The following is a 23129-nucleotide window of genomic DNA, read 5'->3' on the forward strand; positions in this document are numbered from 1 at the left end:
GTTATTTTTTGATTTCTTTTTTGTAGTTAGTCCTCCCAATCCTCCCCTAATAAAAGAATCCTTATCCACCACTCAGCTATCCAACCATAACACTAGTGGCCGTTCGCAAACGTTTCAATTTACTTGCTTACCCTATCTCCAAGTCCATTAATTGTTCAGTCTCCCCTTTCAATCCCCTATAAGCAAATTATAAATTGTTACAATATGAGGCGTTTAAAATATGCCTAAAAAATGCTGATTTTAAACTTCCACATTACAAATATTCTAAAACGTTTAAAACTGCTTCTTTTTAAATCTCAGAAATACGTTTTTCGAAAGTAAACAACTTCAACTACAAATTGTTAACCTTAGTCTAAAATTTACAAGGTGTGTTCAAAAAATACCCGGAATTTTCGTTTTTTCAAAAAAAAAAAAATTATTTATTGGTCTACATTAATGTTGTCTTCCTGTTCTCACATAGAGCCATGCTTTGCGAATATGAAGGCTGGGGCAACATTACAGTATTATTTTTGGCCAAAAATTCACGAACAAGTAATGCAATGTGAACTGGAGCATTATCGTGATGCAAAAGCCATGAGTTGTTTTTTCACAAATCCGGTCTTTTTTTCGGATTGCTTCAGGCAAATGGAGTTAAATTTGTAGATAGTACTCTTTATTGATCATTTAATCTTGTGGCAAAAATTCATGGTGCAGTATGCCATTAAAATACAAGAACACAGTGAGCATAACCTTCACGTTCGACGCACTTGTCGATCCTTTTGGCGAACTAGAAAGCCTCCACTGGGACGAACAATTTTTGCTGACAGGCGTTTCATACCCAAAACGCTTGAAAAAATGTCATGGTATGAGCCAATTGGTATATCAACTTCAGCAGTAACTTTTCTGATTATGATTCGTCGGTTGTTCATAACCATTTCTGTCATTTTTATACGTTTTCACCGGTTCTTGATGTTATCATCTTCAACGTCTTCACGGCCAACTTGGAAACGCTTATACCACTCATAAACACTTGTTTTTTTTTATAGCATGTTTAACCATATGCCTTTGTTAGCATTTCACTTACTTCGTTACACTTCATTTCATTTTTTATGTAAAATTTAATACAAATTCTTTGATCCATTTTTTTAAATAAGTAAAAATCGCCGAGCTTATAAAAACCGTCGAACTTTAGCGGCTACCACAGACAAGGTAAACAATGAATATAGCTGCAAATTTTTTTATACCTTAGAAGCATGTATACCAATATAATAAAAACATTTTTGAACACATTGAACTCTACAAACCCACGAAATTTAAAAATTCCGTGTATTTTTTGAACATACCTCGTACATCAAGATGTAGCTCGAAAAGAAGAATACAGTTTTACAAAGATATTCGTGGATTCGGTTGGCTAGCTGCCAAACGCTATCAAACGCAATTATTTAGTAGTAATTGGTCTGTTGTAGCACGTTGTTTTTGACTATGAATGGTAAAGGTATATCATCTCAATTAACTTTGTTAAGATTTTCTTTTAGGCGAGCCTGTAACTCGCCTGTAACAAGTCGAAGTATTCTTAGTTATTTGTAATTATTTCAGTCTTAATTATTATTTAAGCTTAATTTCTATTTTTTGATCTACCCTGTAAATTTATCTGCTATTCATCACGCTATTGTTAAATGTTATCGATCAAACTAATTTGACATGCTTTCCTTACCACCCAAAACAAATAGATTGTGGGTGCAATGGCAGCAGCGAGTCAATATACCGATTATGTGATTCAAACTAACATTTTGTAAGTATTTTGTGTGCTGATTTTTATTTTTATCAAAAACGAGCGCTTTTATTTGTTCGTAGGAAGTCTTTGGAGGTTCTCGAAGATAAAGCTAGGAAGGAATGGCACGACAAGTGGGGATTTTACTTGGAATTTCCTAAGGTAAATCCCCTATATGTTTTTATAATTATTATAATTCAATAACTATTTTTTTTACCACAATTCCTTTAAAAAAGTATTTTGGACGTCACAAATCCGAATTTATTAAAAGTAAATTTTCCTGTTTTGTATTTTTCCCTTATCTATGAAGTTTCATTATCGAATTGTATTGGTATGTAAATTTCACATCGTTTTAGATAATCCTTGAAGAAGCTTCCAAATTGGGCTACAGCGAAGAACAGTACAAAAAAATTACTCGTAGAGGAAAGAAAATGGAAATGAATTATTTGGAAGATGTTATAATTTCTGCAGAGGCTACTGATGCTGTACCTACAACGTCATCGGGTAATACATATTACAAGGAATATTTGTACACTTCTTATTATTTTGCTTTTTTTTTCATTTAAATCCCAAACCTTTTACAATTTTGTAGAGAAAATTTACACTACCACTACATTCATAAAATTATATAAGCTTCTTCGTCTCTTTTTTTTTGTTCAAGGATTTACGCATTTGTTGCATGTTCCATATTTTCAAGAGATGTCCTACACTTCTCCTTTCACTACTTAATCGTTTTTTAACCATTCAGTTTCTTGGTTGTTCTCATGTAAAGTCTTTATTTCTCTGTCTCTGAAATATTATAATCTATTTGTGTACTCTTGTTCAATTGATACTCATATTTGCTTAAGTTAGCCTTGGAAACAATTGTAATCACTTACGTGACATTCTATAATGTTAGTTATATTTGTAAACATCAAGCTTATCTATTTCTATCATTTGTATTTGACTGCAATTTGAAATATTTGAACCTAGAAACGGCGTTTGTTGTTAACAGTCCGTCTAAATGTAATCAGCTTCTGGTATAAAAACAATTTTTTTCGAACATTGAGGACCTTGCTCATAGAGTTTACATCATCTAAAGTTCATATCAGCACAAATATGTATCATGAAACCTTGAACGATCGAGAAATAAGACAAAGTCCAGGAAAGCTCTCACGTAGTGTTATTTTTCTGTACGACAATGTTCGTCATCAGGTTACCAAAGTAGTGAAAGAAAATCTACTATGAAAGAAATAGAGAAATTAAAGCATCCAGCCTATAGTTCCGATTTATTGCCATGTAATTTTCACATCTTTCGTCATCATTCTGGCTTTACAACCCTGCGTGGGTCCTTGTCTCCACAAGAATTTTTCTCCAGTAGTCCCTATCCAAGCACGTATTCCCATATTTCTCATGTTTTCATTGATGTTATCAAGGAACCTTGTTCTGGGTCTTTCTCTTTTTCTCTGCTACACTGCTATCACTGCTACATAGATTCGCCTTAGTACTTTTCTTTTGAAACATCCGAACATGTTTTCATTACTTTTTGTTAGAGTCCAGGTCTGTGAACCATATGTTAGCCCAAAGATTGTTGATAGATTGTTTGATTTGTTAGGTCGAGCCCAAAATAGCACTGTTGGTCGTGCAAATTCTGCGGATTATCTCTACGGTAGTATTATTTTCAGTGTTATGGAGCGCTCCCAGGTACACAAATTCTTTCACTGCTTCGATGGCGTCGTTTTATATAACAAGTGGTCGTACGATTTGTGGTTGCGTGCTTATTTTCATATACTTCGTTTTGCTGGTGTTTATTATTAAACCCATTTTTGTAGCCGATTCTTTTAATGTTACATATGCCTCTCGTACTGCGTTTTCCGTTCTACCAACAAAATTGATATCATCAGCATAGGCAAGCATTTTCACGGATTTATTAATTATTTAACCAATGGTTGTGATTTGTGACATACGTATTACTTTTTCCAGAGCCAGTTTGAAAAGTATACAAAAGAGATTGTCCCTGACTTAACCCGTTATTTGTTTTAAAAGGTTCAGACAGTTCCCCCTAAATTCGTACTTTACATTAAACTTTTTCAAGAGTTAGTTTTGTTAAATTTACCATCTGATTTGGTATTCCTAGCTCTTACATTACTTTGAACATTTCTCTTCTATTCGTAGGCTGCTTTGTAGTATGTATATAAATAATATGTGATGAGTATTAATGCCATATTCCAGTGTTTTACCACCTCTGAAACCAGCCTGATATTTTTCTACTATCCGTTCTGCATTTTCACATCTTTGGGCTACTGAAAAATGCATTAAAAGGTAATCGTTTTCAGTCTTTTATATGAATATATTTCTGCCGCCTCTTTTGTTCTGCGAGACATGATGCTGATATCATCGGCATAGGCGGCAATCTGTATTGATTTATTTTTTACTTCTTCCTATATTCAGCTGTCTTATCACATATTCCAAGGTCAGGTTGAATAGTGTCGATGCCAGCACGTCTCCCTGCTTTAATCCTTGGGCTATCGTAAAGTATTCAGTGAGCTCATTTTGGACTCTGACAGTTGCTATTGACGAATCCATTGTTGTTTTTACCAGTCGGATGTATTTTTGGGGGATATTAAAGCTCTGCAATATTTGATATAACTTGTTCCTATTAATTGAGTCGTAGACTTGTTTGAAATCTATGAATATGTGGTGGACGTCAATTTGTCGTCATTTGTTTCATTGTGAATAGTTGGTCAGTTGTAGATCTTTCTTTTCGGAAACCTGTTGATATTCCCCGACAATATTTTCAGTTAGTTGTTGGAGTTGTTTGTTTAGTATGTAAGTAAAAATTTTGTACGCTGTGTACAAGAGGGTTATGCCGCGATATTTTTCGCATTTCAGTTTATCCCCTATTTTATAGATTGGGCATATAATCCCGGTTTTCCAATCATTAGGGATCTTTTCATCATTCCAAATCTTATTCATGAGCAAATGCATTTGTCCTACTAGGTGATCGTCACCTAATTTATATAGCTCAGGGGGGACGTTGTCAATACCTGGAGCCTTATTGTTCTTTTGTGCTCGTATTGCCTGTTTTAGCTCTTCCATCGTTGGGGGTTCTATATTTTCGGTGTCTCCCTCATTGTGATGAATATCCATATGCTCTTCATATTCTTGTGTCCCTAAAAGAGTTCCAAGCTGTTAAATACCAGTCGATAAATAGTACCCTAAGTAGGTGGTTCGATTGTCTGGAGTCCATTCTGACCCGATGATATCAGATACGCATATATGTTTACGACTATGGATTGTTATTGATGGAAATCAATGGAAAGAGTACTGTATTTTTAGTAGTAAGTAGTGATGATGAAAGTTCTCAAGAACTATCAAGCTAGTTTTATGACACAAATAGATACAAATGATCAAAAAATCTACAAACTACTAACAAAACTGATTTTAAGTCTGCTGCAAACGACTGTGGCGAAAAAACGCCGTATAATTTGTGGAACATTTTAATTGATGATGCTAATATAAACGTAATTGTGGAATTCACAAATAAAAAAATTAACGAGCTGTCATGGTACTACAGGTTCTTCTTGTTAAGCATAAAAGCTTTTTATAAATAAAAGCACTCTTTGGACATTTATATCTCACGTCTGTCTTTAAATCGAATCATGAGGATGCTGAAGGAATATTTGAAGTGACGGCATGGGACGCGACATATTTCGTGCTACGATGTCACTGAAACGATTTTTATTTAACGATATATAAATATATAATAATAACGATATGTAAATTATAATAATCACACTTTTTCTGCAATTCCTCCACTTCGATGCATGTTTCCATCATCCACTTTTCCTTAGCCTCTTTTATTTTGTTCCTTATTTAATTATGTTTTTCTCTGTACTTATTTGGGTTTTTGTTTCTATATTTTCTTTTTGTTACATGATTTTCAGTATTTCTTGAGTTATCCAAGGTATTCGGCTTTCTGTTTTCTTTTGTAGAGTTTCTTTCTGTATTTTTATAACAGAATCTTTGATTTTGCTACAGATAATGTTCACATTCTCAGTGTTTTTCATTTCTGATATTAATTTCTTTATTTCTTGATTGATACGAGTTGAAACATCAGCACGGATTTCATTTATCTTGAGTAACTGAGTATTTACCTTAGAACTTTTGGATGTTATTATCTTTTTTTTGCTCAGTTTCATTTTTGAGACAAGGAGGTTATGGTCTGAGGGGAGATCTGCTCCAGGAAATCTGCTTCTTAACGCTTACAATAGAATTTCTAAATCTAAGATTGGTTAGAGTTAAGTCGATTTGATTTTTAATGCAATTTTGTTCATTATTCTGTGGTGACCTCCAGGTATACTGTCTACGGGGTGGTAATCGAAACTATGTGTTCATAATCGCCAGGTTTACTTCTTGACAAAATTGAGCCAGTCTGTCGCCTCTAGCATTCCGTATTCCTAAACCATAATCACCTATTATATTGTCGACTCGGCCTTTTAATATCTTTGCATTTAAATTACTGATTATTATAGTAATTTTTTTCTTTCTTGTGTATTGTAGAAGTTGTTTGAGTTTTTCATCAAAATGTTCCATTTCAGCTTCTGATTTATCTACAGTTGGAGCATACACTTACACTACAATAATGTTCACTGGCTTACCCTGTATTTGTAATAATAGCATTCTATCCGAAGAGGGAACAAAATTTACCTGCAAAACGGCTGCTTGGATTCTCCTGGAGATAACAGGATAATACATGTTTATGTTAAACTTTTGCAGCCAACTCTTTATATACAAAATTACAGTTTTTATTCTTTTATTATTCTTATATCCTTATCGTTAAAACCGATGTCCAGCACAAGATTTAAAAGAGTCTGATCATCTAAAAAAATTTTAGCATCTGTTAATATTAATGTTGGATTGTTTTAGCTTTCGTTGGGTGGAGAAGCGACCGAAAATATTCCTTAGAGAAGTTTGGACCTTTGTACGTCAGCCCGAAGCATACGCTTCCGTATGAGCCACCGTCCTATTGTATCAAGCTTGGATAATCTGGGCGCCAAAAGTGCCTAAAACAAAATATTTAAAAATGTACAATAAAAACGTTCAAAACAATTGAAACATGTTTGAGAAATTTATTTAGTAAGCATAAGACAGGCCTAATAAAAGGACATTGAGCATTTCTTCTCTTTAAAAAAATATACCCACTTCAAAAACGGATCGAGAAAATAATGTTTTTATTTTTACTAGCCCGTTACTAAATTCTTATAATAAGAAATAGCACATTACATTAAAACCTAAACCTAAATCACCTAAAAATGAATGAAACATCAATTTAAATATTTTTTAACTTTGTAAATAAATTCAATGATTTATTGATTAATTTTGAAATAACCCCGATAAAAACAACAACAAAATACCTTGATATGTAATAAAAAATAATTAAAGTTTTAATCAAACAATGACCTAACCGTAAAATATGACCCTTTATAGTAATTATCTTAATACTTTGATATTCTTACCTCCCAAATTCACGAACAACAGTTGTTAATGTTAGTGAAAGGTTCTTAGAAGAAGGAATCGAGCTGCTGGATTATCTTGCAGAAAGATGGCTACAGGCCCATCATTACAACACCGGTATCGGATTGGCCGACGAGGAAGGAAGAAATGGAACGGTCTCTCAGTGCACACGCAATTCAGCGAAATATGACACCGTTAATCATATTTTTACTGTATGTGTTTCAGTCCACCTATGCAAGCACCTGCATCCAGCCACTTGAACATGCTACCTAACACTATTAATCATGTTTTTTCTTTTCTAGTCTTGTTTGCACTGGAGTTGCTTTTAACTTCTTTCCTAAATCTAATTGAAATATTTTCCCACATAAATATTCAACAAAAAAAGGAAATAGTGTACATCCCTGTCGGACTCCGATTAATATATCAGAAATGTCCCTTAAAAGATCTAATAATCCGGATTTCTGCTGATTGTTTTCAATACAATTCCTTTATTATTCTTATATCCTTATCGTCAATACCGATTGTCTGTAATCGTTCTAAAAGTGGCTCATTCACAAAGTCTTTTTGATAGTCAATGGACCATATAAAAACTTTAAGCATTTGGTCATAGTACTTTTGTACAAGCAACTTTAAAGAAAGTGTGTTTTTCTAGTGCCGAGCACTTTGATAAATTCTAACTCACATCCTCCGAATTACCTTCAGAAATGCCTTGAGAGCGTGACTCATAAAATTAATTAGTCTGTAGTTTTCACAAACTTTCTGGGGTTGCTTTCTTTGGTATCGTGACAAAAAAGTCACAAGTTACTATCTATGATCTATGATTTATTTCGTCATTTTCAACTACATAATTATGTATCATTATAATGAGACATACTATAATGTAAAAATGTGTTTTATAACGTAAAAAACTATATAAAATGACATAATCGTAAACACTAACGAAATTCGTTCTATTTGTACATGGTGCCAGAATAAAACATTCTTAAAAATCTGTAACTTATACCTACAACTAAAAAATTAATAAATAGTTAATTGACGATTAAGATATATTAAGTCTCTTCTTGTCAGATTCTGTCTGCATCCTTTGGATGGCATTAAAGAATTCGTCAACGATATCGTCACAGTCAGCTTGGGTTGGTATAGAAGCCACGTCGCCGACAAAGCCCAAATGAATTCGGCTGTCGTAACTGATGACCGCAAATCCAGTAGCTAAAATAAACAAAAATTAAGATAATCCTTATTTAAACCTCAAATTAACTCGAATAAAACAGTTGGTATCATTTTTGTAAGAGAAATAGAGAGAAATATCAATGATGACATAGAAAGAAAACAATTAATCTGGTTCGGACATGTTAAAAGAATGCCAAAGTACAGATGGCCTAGAAGAGTACTGGAATGGATCCCTCCTGAAAGAAGAAAGAGAGGACGACCACGGAGAAGTTGGCGCGACGATATTGATGAAGCAATGGCGGCAAGAGACTTAGAAGAGGCAACTGCATATGACAGAAAAAGATGGAAATTGGGGGCGGAGAAGCGGCGACAGCCGTAATAAATCCGTTATCATTGTATATTATCATTTTTGTTTGCTGCAATTTATTTGTAATGTTCTAGGCCTAGGACGATCCTACTTGCCCCCACAAACCTTTGCCTCCCATTAGCGACAGAGTGAGTGTTTTAACAGTCTATTTGTTGATTTCATTAAATAAAGACATAGGTTATACATTATACAGTGCACAATTATTGTATTTCTTTACAATTTCGGAGCAAAACTGTACACAATCATAAAACCAGTATGTATTATCTCCCAGAGTTGTTATTAGATCCAAAACAGTCTTAAGAAGTTGTGTAATTTAACAATATAATAAAAAAATTCAGACACAGAAACGCTGGTCTATTATACTCTAGTATATTATACTTTTTCTGTATCTGATTGACCTAAAGAAAGCGTTTGACTGAGTAAGACTCAAAGATGTAATCCGTCTTCTGTATAATAGAGAAGTTCCCCTAAATATTATAAAAGCTATCGAAAACATCTACCAAAACAACAAAATGGAAGTCGGAATAGATGGACAACTTACAAAACCTATAGAAATAGGAAGCTGAATACAATAAGGGAATTCATTGAGCCTAATGCTCTTCAATTTGATCATGGGAAATTATCAAAAGCGTTAACAAAGGAAGAGGATACAGAATGAGAAACAAAGAGATAAGAATACTCTGTTCCACAGATGACGCAATATTGATAGCCCAAAATGAAGATAGTCTGCAAAGACTAGTTCACAAATTTAACAAAAGAGCAAAAGAATTTAATATGACAAACTCATCTCAGAAAACTAAAACAATAGTAGTCAGCAAAGAACCAACCAGATGTAAAATAGAAATTGATGGCATCAGTATTGAACAAGTACTGGAAATAAAATACCTGGGAATTACACTGTCCAGCTATGGAGACCTGGATAAAGAAGTGAGAGATCAAGTACAAAAAACAAATAGACTGGCAGGACTGGCAGGCGTAATAACACTATATGGCGAAACAGACACATTAACACTGAGATGAAGTCAAGAATTTATAAAGCCAGTGTAAGGAAAATAATGACATATTCCTCAGAAACGAGACCCGACACAGCCAAAATATAAAGGCTACTGGAAACGGTAGAGATGAGAGTACTGAGAAGAATTACAGGAAATACGCTGAGAGATCGAAAAAGAAGTGAAGACATTAGAAGAAAATGTAACGTACAGTGTACAATGAATGGACACAAAATAGAAAAAAGAATGGAATAACCACATAAGCAGAATGGGTGAGACCTTTGTGGTCAAAATAACAAGAGATAACTCACCAATCGGCAGAAGAAGTATCGGACGACCGCGCAAAAGATGGAGTGACAACCTTCCATAGAGATATTAATCCGCCAATAAACAATGAACAAGCATAATTGATTATAAGGAGGACGAAGAAGAATTATAAAAAAATTAGCAATATACATAGTTTAAAAAACACAAATTTACAGTCTTACGAAGAATGTTGTTTTCAAGGAAGTTTTTCAACTGCTACATAATTTTTCTACTTGAACTTTTGTAAATACCTCCTTATCTTTCAGTTTTATGAATTCTACAAATAAAACACAAACATAGTGATTACTTACCCATCTGATCTCTTTGAAGAGTAAAAAAGTAGGCGTCTTCTACTTCATGTCCGTTGAATACTATAATCTTGGGGAATTCCGGCAAATTACTGATAACAGTGGCGATACCATTCATCGGTAGTACTCTCTTGATTAGTGGAAGAGGCATTATTTTCAAGAGGTTGAATGTGATGTAGTTTCGTAGCTGAAATTATAAAATAGCTTAAGAATCAATTAAACTTGATCGTGTAGCCTCCGCAGCGTTATATACTGATGCGACGACCACACGAATGATCGCACGTAGAAAAAAGAACTAGATAATATTATGTCTAAATGATTTCTTATGACGAGACTAGGTAAATGTGCAAAAAAGTGAAAAATATGCTTCCATTGTAATTGCCACTAATAGTAGCTTTTATATTATCTATTACTGACGAGTACAACGAGTTGACATGATTTCTCTTTAGAGTCTTCCACTTGTAATATTCAGTTTACAATATATTAAAAAAAAGAAGGTAAGTTTTCATTGGATAATTTGGAAAGCGATATATTTAAAGAGATTAATGCACGACACAAGTCTTCATTAAAAGTATCTTGTTCGTTTCCTTCTTTCGAACTTAACAAAAAAGGAACCGAAGCTTGATATTTTTCTCTAGATTTAGTTTTGTCTTTTTTGGCTAAATGTGACGCAGTTCTGATATGTTCATCTATCTGAAATTTCTTTTCGCATGCAACCTATAATAGATTTTTTAATATAAATAACTACACCTAGAACCGATTTCTTTATAATCTTAAACTAAAGGCATCAATAGAGGAAATTCCATTCAAGTAACTGCACAATTACTGCATGGCAGTCACTGATATTTTAGCACTAGTTAAAATATTTATTTTATAATATATATATATATATATATATATATATATATATATATATATATATATATATATATATACAAACAACACAGTTTATTAGGGCTGCAGTCAGTAGGTTTGGCCGGGATGTTATAGAAACACTCTTTTGACTTTTGGTCGAGCTTTCGGAATTCTTTTATTCCTTCTTCAAGACATAGTCGTTGAGATTATTTTTGCAAAGCTACGACACTCAACATTAAAAACACATATAAAATATAACATTTAAAATAATGGACAATATACATTTTAAAATTTAGTTGGAAAGTTAAAATTTTGTAAGTAACATCTTCTCATGGTGTGGCCTGCAGACTGCAGCCCTAATAAACTGTGTTGTTTGTTTATATCGACAGTAAATAATATCCAGTATTTCTTATATATATATATATATATATATATATATATATATATATATATATATATATATATATATATATATATATATATATATATATATATATATATATATATATATATATATATATATATATATATATATATGAAAGTAAAAGATTGCATTTCATTTCAATCGGAACTCCACCATTGCTCTACACGTGTTTCGAGTTATTCAACTCATCATCAGGAGCACTTGTGGAAGTTCAACTGAAATGAAATGCAGTCTAGTATTTGGTTATTATAACCAAAATAACAGCCAGGTACGCTAGCAGCGACATCTATACGAAGTAACAAGAAGTCCAGAGACCTCTCTCTGATAGTAAATTAGGTGAACCGCAAATTCAAAGCCTCTTACTAGAGACTTTTAACGACGCTAGAAGTCCTTTTACTTCAACATGCATCTACGATCAGAGAGAGGTCTCTGGACTTCTTGTTACTTCATATATATATATATATATATATATATATATATATATATATATATATATATATATATATATATATATATATTATTAGCAGAGTGTTTAATACAGCCCATTAAGATTTTTTCAATGACTTGATAGAACAAGTAATGTGCATTTTATAAAAAAAAACTTACTATAAGTTCAGATGGATCATCGTACAGCTTCTTTGTATTCTTTTTCAGTACTTCCAACCTCGCTAATATAGATGTAGAATCAATCTTAATAGGAAGTTCGAAGTTTACTAGTCCAAATTGGTTACGTAGCTGCGGTACTCCTTTCACAGTCATTGGCTCCAGATCCCTGGTAGCTACAACCGCCATTCTCACTGATTTGGGTATTTTAAATAAAGCCTAAAAAGTTATAAATTCCGATTTGAGTATTCAATCACTACTTTAATCCCTTGCAGGTTTTGTACATTCGGAAAAAATGTCAATATTTTTAAATTCTCATTGCAACATAACTATCAGTTTTGTTAGAAGAGATTAAAATTTATTAAGATTTTACTATCTTTATTTACAATCTTTTAATTTATTATTAAAACATGCTAAGACTTCATTTATTTATTTATTTACACTATATAATTTATAACAGTCTTTTACACTTATTCTAATTGATAAAAAGAAACACAATATTAATTTATTTTACAACTTACCCGATAGAACAGTTTATTTTAGACTAAAACTTAAAAATATAACTTCTTTGTATTTATACGGTTTATTTTTACGGCTTTGCATCAAAACGTCACTGGAATTGTCTACCGAAATCTTAATGGTACTCTTTGAAGTTCATCTTAGCCGTCTGAACACCGATTATTTTTCTCGATCTTTCGGCCAGTTTCTGGCGATGCGGCGTCTGCGGTCGATTGTTAGGCTGGGAGACAATGGTGTAAGAATATCCTCGATATGTTTTATACATATCGGGGATACGTCATCATTTATGTTTTTTAAATAACATACATATAAAATTAGAGTCTGGTGTTTATTGAAAGTAAATTAAATGTAAGACCAAATACTTACCATGTCGGGATAGTGTTATGAGGTTTTTTTTTCTGGTTTTCTCACTAACAGAGAATTTTACTGTCATCACTGCATTTTGCTTTTTTAAAGACGAATCACATGCTATGATTTTTCTGACGGAGCTATCACTTTAAATTCGTCTACTTTAAAATTTATAATATATGTCTCAATTGTCAATATGAATGATTTACTTAGAGAACAGACGAGAAAAGCAGGCCCCCTCCGCTAAAACCTGTCTGGCTTCCACGGCACTCGAGAAGGTCCACGAAGGTTCATGGGCTGATTGTAGGGAACTCCAGATAACCGTAAATTAATATATGTATAAAGAGGAACCTTTATTGTAAATAGTTAATCGGTGTTATAAATTCATTATTTTAAGTCTAAAATAAATCGATGTATCCCATAAGTTGCATAATAAATTATTATTGTGATGTTAGTGAATTAGTATATGTGTAAATAAATATTAAATAAATTAAGTTTTAGAACATTTTAATAATAAATTAGAAGACTGTAAATAAAGATAGTAAAATCGTTACAAATTGGTGTCAGAAGTGAAATATTTAAATACATTGTGTGAAAATGGCTAAGAAAGTGGAAAAGTGGAAAAAATGTTAGAATTACGACTAGAACTTGAAGAGAAAGAACTCCGTTCTCTTGGGAAAAAGGCAAAGGTTTAGTCCAACGACTAAAGGACGCCTTGAAAGAAGAGGGTTTCGACCCAAAAACTGATGTAGTTGAGAACAAACATACAGCCTTGATTTCGTCAATCACATCTTTAGGAAAGAAAGTTTGTGGCGATATTTCGACAGTTTCTTTTTGTAGCGAAATTTCTTCCAATGTGGCCAAAGTTTCTGGTGACATTATATCTATAGAAAACAAAGTCTCGGGAGATATCTATAAAGTTTCGACGGATATTTCCTCTCTGGAAAGCAAAGTTTTTGCTAAAACATCTTTGGAAATCTCTAAGGTCACTTCTGACTTTGACGATAAAATATCGTCTATAAAAACATTTCATTATTAATGGTTTGTAGTTTGAGAACGATTTCCGAAGTAGAAATCAAAACGTCAAAATTAAACTAGTTTTTAAACTTAAATTGTGGCTTATTCCCAACTAAAAAAGTAATTAACCTGTTTTGGTGAATTTCTGACAATGTGATTGAGGTTATATTATATTTTAAATTGTAAGTTTAAGTGTATTTTAAAGCAATGGTTAGTTGTAAAGCTATTTCAGATAATGTGGTGTCAAAAGGTGCCAAAAAGAAAGTAGTTTAGAAAGATCGTTGGACAGAAAACGTGGCAAAATCTAAGAGACAGAGTGGACAGGAATATGTGTCAAAATTTACGGGAAAAACTGTACAGAGTAAGGTATTTTCTGTTGTCCGTAAGTGTTTTGTAGAAAAATGTTTTGCAAAAATAACTTCGCAAGATTAAAAGCGTTTATTTGACTCTTTTTATGATAATGGTTCAAAAAAAGAACAAGACACTCTTCTAGTAATGTGTTCTAATATTATATAAACAAATAAATTACAAATTTGATCGATTCAAATTAAAGCTGTCTACTTTACCTTTTCGTAATAGTTGAACAAACTGGATGATACAGCAGTCAAAATGATTTCACTAAAACTAGTCTCATTACCGATTTGTTTTTTCAAGTCTTTAATTTTTTGCACCAAGTTTTCTCCAGGTTTTTCTGTTCTATAGGAAATATTTTGTCTGTAAGCAGACATTGGACCTTCGTATTCTTGGCCTGCTACCGAAACAGCTTCGCTTCTGAAGTAGCGTACTAAAAGAAAACCTGCAAACAAAATAAAAGAGATATAGAATAAAGAGATAAGAATATGCTGATGAGAACAATAACAACGACGTGTCTTAGAATTACTGAAGAATTTTATTTGTAAAAAGAATTAGAAAAGAACATCCTCAGAGGGACGACATAAAAATAATAGGAGGGAAATAGTTGTTTACACGCTGGTCTTTTAACTAACAAAAAAATGAAAAAATAACATCATAAAACCGTAGTTTTTATGGTAGCTAACGCTAGTCAAAACTGTAATTTATAGTAATTTCTACATACCTGGGACCATGAAGAACAGATATATTTTTTGTAGGAACTGGAAAGCAGGTTGACGCTGCCACTCTGGACTTTTCGGAATATTTTTCAGACTCTTTTCCAGGTTTACGTCGTTTTCACCAAGAGCTTGAGCACAAAGGTTCATCACCGAGAGCCCATCAGCAATTACGTGGTTAATTCTTATCAACAAAGGAATTTGGTTCTCCTATAAGTTATAAGGTAAATTTATTTTACAGTGTGGTATATTAAAAAATAACAAATAGGTTTATAATAAATTTCTTCTTTCTCGCAAGATTTAGACAGTCAAACTTCTCTCTACATGATTGCTTTCATGTAAAGTAACATATATGGTATCTAAAAGTTTTAAAACAAGGTCCTGAGATGTATAAGGGATGCATCATGGTTTTATGGAATCGATTTTCTTCACAGAGATGTAAAGATGCGTACAATAAAAGAAGAAGTCAATAGCTTTGAAAAGAAGCACAAAGAGATACTCCATCAACGATGGAGCGTTGAAGTGCAAGAGTATTAATGAAAATTAGAAATAATCAAGAAATGCCAATGTAAATTTCTTCAATAAGTACTCAGTTTATAGGATTGTTTGTAAGAAATATCAGATTAAATCTCTTGGGTTAGTCAATTATGACTACTAATATTATTATAAATAAATAAAAAAAGGGAATACGAATGATGAAAGAAATACCATAAATTAGTCACTTACCTTTATGTCATTGCTCTCTTTCCACGCTTTTGTAGCCTTTATAACGATAATTTCCAGCAGAAGTTTATTGTTTAGTGGTAGAGGTTTATAACTGTAAGAGAACATCAATTCTTTCATGGAGCTGTATTTTGTTTTCTCGACGTCAATGACAGTTATAAAATCGTCCGCTTTCACTTGTTCTTTTAACAAAAAGGTGTAACCTAAAATACATATCAATATGTAATTCATCGTGTTTTATTCAACATAATGTAGTTGCTATTTTTAAGAAAAAACCTATATGATTTCTTGCGGCTCCCTTTTTCTTGCTTTCTCTTATGATTTCTCACTAATGATTGTCTTCTAGACAGTATATTCCCTCGGGAAGATTAGTACATCTAGAAGCTATATGTTAAGTAAATCTTGTACTCACGTATAACCTGCTATGGAGTTCCTTAGGAAGTAGAAGCTAAAGAGTATTTGTATAGAGGTTTCATCATCTAGCTTGCAGACAAATGTTTCTGTTAAAGTAAGTAGTCTTTTTTTGTATAAAACATTGCAACCTCCAAATCTTCTATGTTTCTTCTAGTTCCCTAGAAGTATGTGTGATTGTTAGATTGTTCCTTGTAAGTTTTCTCAACGTTTTCTTACAGCATTAAGCTCTTAGTAATTCCGCAAAAGGATTTCGGTTCCATAAAAGATATTTCTGAATCTGGTTTGGCTAATTTGACGGCAATTTATAGGAGGAAATCTATAGGAGGGCAAAATAATTTGTTGTTTAGTTGATTTAGTTGCCCCAATCATTCTCATAGCACTTTGCACCTGATTACAAATCATTTCAGTATTTTTGATGGCTGATTGATTATCGGATATTATAACATAACTTTTTATCCATGAAGTCTAACTGGGCGCATTTTCCAATCAAATTACCATTTATGAAATAGCTCCCAAAGAAGCCAGATTTATGAAGGGAAGAGGACATCAAAATAAATTCTATATCTTGGACTAATAATCGAAAAGGCAAGTCAATATAATACATCTATATATCGATGTTTTATTTTCTAATAAGAATCAAGAATCTTCCTACACCGAAAACTTACAAAAAGTTTTGATCTTTCCTCATTTCTTCCATTTCCCTTTACAATTATTTTCGAATTCATCAAAAGTTAACAATGAGAGTATTTATATTACCTCAAGTCTATATTATTAAAAATCACTCACCTAAAAACGTATTTAAAGAACATAACAACTTTTGGTATTTATTTGGTTCAGCCAAGATCTTCTTGTTGAGAACTTCCCTTATATCAGCAACGAGATCTTCGTTGGGATCTTTCATGTTCAACGTCATTATGACGTTGATAAGATTGTGGTACTTTTCTCCCACTGCCCAGTAGATATCGGCACAACCTAACCTCATCAGCCGTGTGCTGTACCGCATGGTAAGCCACCAGAAAACTACTTTCTCGAACAGATACAACCATAATAGGGCCGTTACGTAGTATGGAAAGGTTATCCAAGATACTATGTAGTAGCTCAGCTCCATTGTGTTGAGTTATATACACAACCTGCAAAAAAAAAGAAAATTTAGAGACATAAAATTAAGACAAAACTTATTCAAAGACTGTGTGTAAAAATTTTAATGTAAAAATAAATTTTTATAGGGTAAGTAGCCTATAAGAATTGAAGTAGTAATTCACGATCATGCTATTAAAAGTTATATCAATTTCTTATAATAAAGAAACAAGGACATAAGTAGCACGAGATATAAACACAAAGACATACACAAAATAACATGAATGAGACCAGGAAGTCTGGAAGGAAATAAAATAGACCATGTACAAAATGTAAAATAAAAACAACGAAGAATGAAAAGCGAAAAGCACAGAGAAAATGGGAGGTAGGTAAATTTAAAGAGAAAGAAGTAAGAAGAAGATTTGTACAAGAAGTAAATACAGAGATGCAGTTCAAAGAACAACAAATAGAGGAACAGTGGAAAATGATCAATCAAGGAATAAACAATGCAGCAGAGAAAGTGATTGACAAAACGCAAAATAAAAGAAGAAATAATTGGTTTGACGATGAGTGCAAATTAGCAGTGGAAGAAAAGAATAGGACGATATTGAAACGCTTAAGCACAAACAAAGAAGAGAACAAGAAAAATACAAAGATCAAAGGCAAAAGACAAAAAAATTATTTAAACCGAAAAAAAAAAAATAAAAAATTAGAAGAAATTATAAAGGAGATAGAAACAGAAAATAAAATAAAAAATTGTACCAATACTTAAAACTATAACCGATATAATAGGTAACCGAAAACGGACAGCTAATATAGCTATAGAAGCAGAAAAATGGCAGAAGTATTTCGAAGAAATATATCCAGAAACGGATAGAGAAGAAGAAAGAGAAACAGTTACAAATAAATACGTCGTGTCGCCAATGAACACTAACATTATACAAGTCTATGCACACACAGCAGACCACAGTGATAAGCAAATAATATCAGAATTTTACAATATACGTGGAAATTACCTAGAGACAACGGAGAAGACGTTATTATAAGTAACCAAATAGACTATATTCTTGTTAACAAAAGATATCGAAATAGTTTCAACAGTGTTAAAACCTACCCAGGCGCTGATATTCAATCTGATCACAATCTTTTAGTGGGCGTGTATAGAACCTAGTTAAAAAAACACGTGGAAAAACTGTAAAAAAACATGACACGAGAAAACTGAATTGCAGTGAAGTAAAAGAAAAGAAGATAGAACCCCTAATAAAACGATAGACGACATTAAAGACAATTATTTTATGAAGAACATAGAAAGTAAGAATAAAACATGGATGACGACAGAGATTCTGCAGTTGATGGAAGAAAAAAGGGAAAACAAAAACAATAACTCTATGTATAAAACATTACAACGAGTTATACAGAGAAAGATCAGAGAAGCCAAACAGAAAGAACTGGAGAAAAAATTCCAAGAAATCGAAATTGTACAAAGTAAATACGACGACTTTAACGTGCATAAAAAGGTAAGAGAAATCACAGGCAAATTTAAAAACAAAAGAGTAAATAAACTTGTTAATGACAACGGAGAGGTAATCGTGGACAAAGAGAGTATTGATAATGCCTGGAAAAATTGCATACGAAATTTATTTTTTGATAAGAGGGAGAACCAGTCACCAATACCTACGGAAACAGGACCATCTATACTAGTAGCAGAAATAAGAGCAACTATAATATCACTAAAAGAAGGGAGAGCTCCAGGACCAGACGGAGTATGGTCTGAATTTCTTAAACTTCTTGATGATGAATCTTTAAGAATACTATCTAAAATCTTCAATAATATCTATGACACATGCAATATTTCAAACGATTGGCTAGTTTCAGAATTTATTACGTTACCAAAGAAACAAGGAGCGAAAAGATGCGGAGAATATCGGCTAATAAGTCTAATGAGCCATACACTAAAACTTTTTTTTATAAAATTATACATCGCAGAATATACAAGGTATGCGAAGAGATAATACAAGACATACAGTTTGGATTTATGAAAGGCGTAAGTACGAGAGATGCACTGTTTATCTACAGATATTATTCCAAAGATGCAATCTGACTTGCGATATCTACACCTGCTTTGTGGATTACCAAAAGCAATTGACAGAGCTCAACACCGAAAAATGTTGGATGTTTTAACAAAAGCCCAAATAGATGATAAAGACCGGCGTATAATACAAAATTATACTGGAACTACGGTTAAAAAACCTGAGGAAATGATTCTCCACAACAACAACTAATCTATTTAAAGCATCAGTTAATAAAGGAAGAAGAAATTCGACAATTTTGACAAAACATCAAACAAAAATAGAAGAATATGAAGAAAAACAATAAAATAATCTAGCCAGCTTTAATCAAGTTCGGCAGACAATACAAGAACTGCGTGACAATGAATTCCCCAGAAAAATTTATCAGCAAAAACTATATTTCACTTAAATAAATTTATAGATATAAATAGGGTACGACCGACGCGACGTAAAGAAAATGGAAGACTGACCCTGAATAAGGAACGTTGGAAGGACTTTTAAAGGGAAAGGGAAGGAATGTCACTGCATTAAAGAATTCATTTATAATTTCATTATAATATTTTGCTGAATTTAGATCACGAACACTACTTTAAACATTTTGTTTTCTGTTTATTGTTACAATGAATAGAAAATTCACGTGGCGGCTAAAAGGAAGCGAAAAACAAAAACAGGCTTAAAAATGGATGTGTGAAAGATGTGAAAGAAGTGGAAATAGAAGGCACAAAATAGGAACAAATTTATAAGTATTATATATAAGCCAAAAAAAAAAAACAACTCATAACTTACATATGAGGAAGGAGGTATAACTCTAAAGCAAATAAAGAAAATCATCAGTTCTGATTAATTCACGAAATTTCACAATGTAAATAATTAATGATAGGAAGCCATTTAGCAACACATTTTATAGAAAATATGTCTGATAAGCAAAAAGCATTGTACCCAAAGCGTTGTCAAGCCCAGAAGTGCTCTTACTACTAGATCTGTCGATGACTTTGTATTTCATGGATGTTTTTACAGAGCGATATCAATTTTTGTTACCCAAAATATGTTTTTTACTGCATTTAATGAAAATTTCTACTTACCAAATCAGATAATTCTCTGTTTTAGAAGTGCGTTTCGTGGTACACTGATTATAACTGATTAATTTTCGAAAAAGTTACAACACACAAAAAGGAAATAAAATTAATTATAGATCTTATCAAGATCCTTTTTCCTGTACCAACTAGCTTACACTACATGGAACTTTGATCGTGAAATTGGTAATCGGTTTGAGATTATTTTTAAGAAACTGATTATCTTATGGATCGTAGTGGGCTGCACATTTTAGTAGAAATAAAGAGTTTAATAGTCATTTTACGTTATTGCATTGACAATTTTAAGCGAAATATATGCTCAAACTATCTATCTATGTGAATCTTTATAAATCTATAATATGTATATATACGGAATTGGCCATTCGAGGATGGAAATTCATTAGCATTTATCCACATTCTCCTGTAGAATTAGTTACGCAGTGTCTATATCTCTGATAACTCCTCATTCTCTATTTTAGACGATTCTATTTTTTTATCATACCAATCTACTTGTTCATGCCTAACAGATTAAGTGTCATGAGAGGCCAACACAGACTCACACATAAAAGATATATACGGGACGCGTGATGCCGACGTGAACTCACGCGCTAGGTCGTCAGAAAATGCTCTGTAGGCTCAACTGCGGCTTCTCGAACTCATTTAATATACACGGGGACATTTCGAGCCCGGCCATATGGTTTAGAAAGCATACTTGGCCTGTGCTTCCGAGAGATCAATGAAAACTCACATGCTCCATAATATTTATAAGTAACAATTGCGTAATTATATATATTACATATTTTCATTTTCATAAAACAAAACGTAATAACATCATATCAAAATTTTACTACTACTTAAATTTTAGTCGCCCTTGAAAAGGTACTTAAATTTCGTCAATTCACACGTTTTCCTCTGGAACCACGGCAGCCTTGAATTTATCCTTCAGTCTGCTAACCAAGGGAACGATCTTCTGCAAACGGTCAAACTGCTGTTACTGAATTATCGCTGAAATGCAGCGTTTTCCACAATAACTGGAAGCGATTACTTGACAGTACTTTTTGGATATTATTCACATAAAGATCGTTGTTTGACCAGTACGAATGAAAAGATGAAAAATGACATAATCCCATCCATTAACTATACCCAGGAATCGTTTTATTTCAGCGAAATCAGTTCTGATTTCTTTCCTGATACTGCAGGGCATAACGATTTGTTCCTTCGACTTAAAAATTAAAAAAATATATCAAAATCAGCTAAACAAAATAAATTAGATATTTACCATCATGGATAAAAGACCGTCTTCTACAAAATGCTCGTAGAATTAAAAGGGCGATTTGTTGTAGAAGTTTTCGTATAATTATGTATGAAAACCTTCAGAATTATAGTCCTCAAATGTAAATGTCTGTAAATTTTCGCTCTTGACCAGCCCCCAGACAATAACTTCATTCATTACATTGGATACTATTGGTTCTTCTAAAATTTCCTGTTCGGAGACTTTGGAATGTTGAGCAATGACAGATTCTATAGCAGCATCAACATGTTCTCCGAAATTCGTATATTCTTATTCTTTACTGGTGGACGGTACATCTTGTACCAACGCAACGGTTTGGTATTTCCGGCCACACGTTTCCTTTTTTTATTCTGTTCCGGAGTACTCAATTCATTTTCACTCTAACTGGAATCAGTTGGTTGGTACTCGTCAAAAAGATACGTTTTTCAAACTCATCCGATTCTTCATTTGACAGAATTTCTTGACAATATTTTTTAAGTTTTTGTTGCTCTTTTTCGTACGACTGCATTGTACCGGTCTAATCTAAGTACTGACAAGAAAAACGCAAGCCGCGGAGGCTACGCTTTCGCTTGTTAGATTTGCCGACACGTTATCAACAGGAATAAACAAATCAAGGCGTGATGCCAGGTTGGACTCTCATAGGCATTTTCTGATAAAAATCTTGCTGTTGGCCCCGAAACTCCAACGTGGACTTACATTTTGGTAAATGAAATTTTAACCAAAATTCGTATTTTAGAGTGTTATATTTTGATTTGAAAGTTAAAGAAAGCAATAGAAATACTTAAAAAAAGTGATCGGCCAATGAAGACATTCAAATGTTCAATATGGTGACACAACCTGTTAATTAGTTACTGATCAAGTTCACCATTGGGAATCATTTAGTAGTTGGCCAATAATAGCTTCAAGCTTAAATGTGGTATTGGTTTTCGCGACATATTCCTTCATTTGAGAATAACTTGATTTAGTGGGGTTGAGTTCGTAATGACAAGTATCATAAATACAATATTTTGAAAAAATCAAATACCGAGTTGTATATTTAAAAAAGATGAGAAAATCGTGGTTTTCAAAAATGATTTCTGTGGTTTTCCGGATTTGAATATGCGTTGAATAACTAAGTTTTTTCAAGTCAAATTAATTCCGCTTCTTTTAGATGATCGAAAAGAGAGAGAGAGAGAGAGAGAGAGAGAGAGAGAGAGAGAGAGAGAGAGAGAGGGGGAGGGAGAGAAATCTAGAAGAACAGACTTTTTGTTATGTCAAATT

At 32.8% G+C, this 23129-nt stretch overlaps 2 protein-coding genes across 2 annotated transcripts; one reads left to right on the forward strand and one right to left on the reverse strand.

The window, feature by feature from the left end:
- Positions 1-1673: 1673 nt before the first annotated feature.
- LOC140440387 (uncharacterized) lies at positions 1674-7456 on the forward strand. Its single transcript, XM_072530854.1, has 4 exons — positions 1674-1771; positions 1834-1912; positions 2107-2254; positions 6659-7456. The coding sequence occupies exons 1-4, from the start codon at positions 1722-1724 to the stop codon at positions 6775-6777; spliced, it is 396 nt and encodes a 131-aa protein (XP_072386955.1). The 5' UTR covers positions 1674-1721; the 3' UTR covers positions 6778-7456.
- A 591-nt stretch (positions 7457-8047) lies between these two features.
- LOC140440386 (uncharacterized) lies at positions 8048-20737 on the reverse strand. Its single transcript, XM_072530853.1, has 8 exons — positions 20588-20737; positions 17146-17489; positions 15949-16148; positions 15231-15432; positions 14722-14951; positions 12275-12490; positions 10393-10576; positions 8048-8455 (listed from the first exon to the last, which is right to left on the reverse strand). Exons 2-8 carry the CDS (start codon positions 17465-17467, stop codon positions 8286-8288), a joined length of 1524 nt encoding a protein of 507 aa, XP_072386954.1. The 5' UTR covers positions 17468-17489; positions 20588-20737; the 3' UTR covers positions 8048-8285.
- Positions 20738-23129: the final 2392 nt, after the last annotated feature.

This window comes from Diabrotica undecimpunctata, chromosome 4 (assembly GCF_040954645.1).
Source record: "Diabrotica undecimpunctata isolate CICGRU chromosome 4, icDiaUnde3, whole genome shotgun sequence".
Classification (NCBI taxonomy): domain Eukaryota; kingdom Metazoa; phylum Arthropoda; class Insecta; order Coleoptera; family Chrysomelidae; genus Diabrotica; species Diabrotica undecimpunctata.

Bases quoted from the DNA above. Each gene is read 5' to 3' on its own strand.
- LOC140440387 (XM_072530854.1), top strand. From the start codon at position 1,722: ATGGCAGCAGCGAGTCAATATACCGATTATGTGATTCAAACTAACATT. The intron at 1,913-2,106 runs GTAAATCCCCTA...ACATCGTTTTAG, and splicing joins TTTACTTGGAATTTCCTAAG to ATAATCCTTGAAGAAGCTTC. The intron at 2,255-6,658 runs GTAATACATATT...GGATTGTTTTAG, and splicing joins TGTACCTACAACGTCATCGG to CTTTCGTTGGGTGGAGAAGC.
- LOC140440386 (XM_072530853.1), bottom strand. From the start codon at position 17,467: ATGGAGCTGAGCTACTACATAGTATCTTGGATAACCTTTCCATACTAC. The intron at 12,491-14,721 runs GTAAAGTAGACA...ATAACTTTTTAG, and splicing joins TGTTCAACTATTACGAAAAG to GCTTTATTTAAAATACCCAA. The intron at 10,577-12,274 runs GTAAGTTTTTTT...TTATAATTTCAG, and splicing joins ATGATCCATCTGAACTTATA to CTACGAAACTACATCACATT.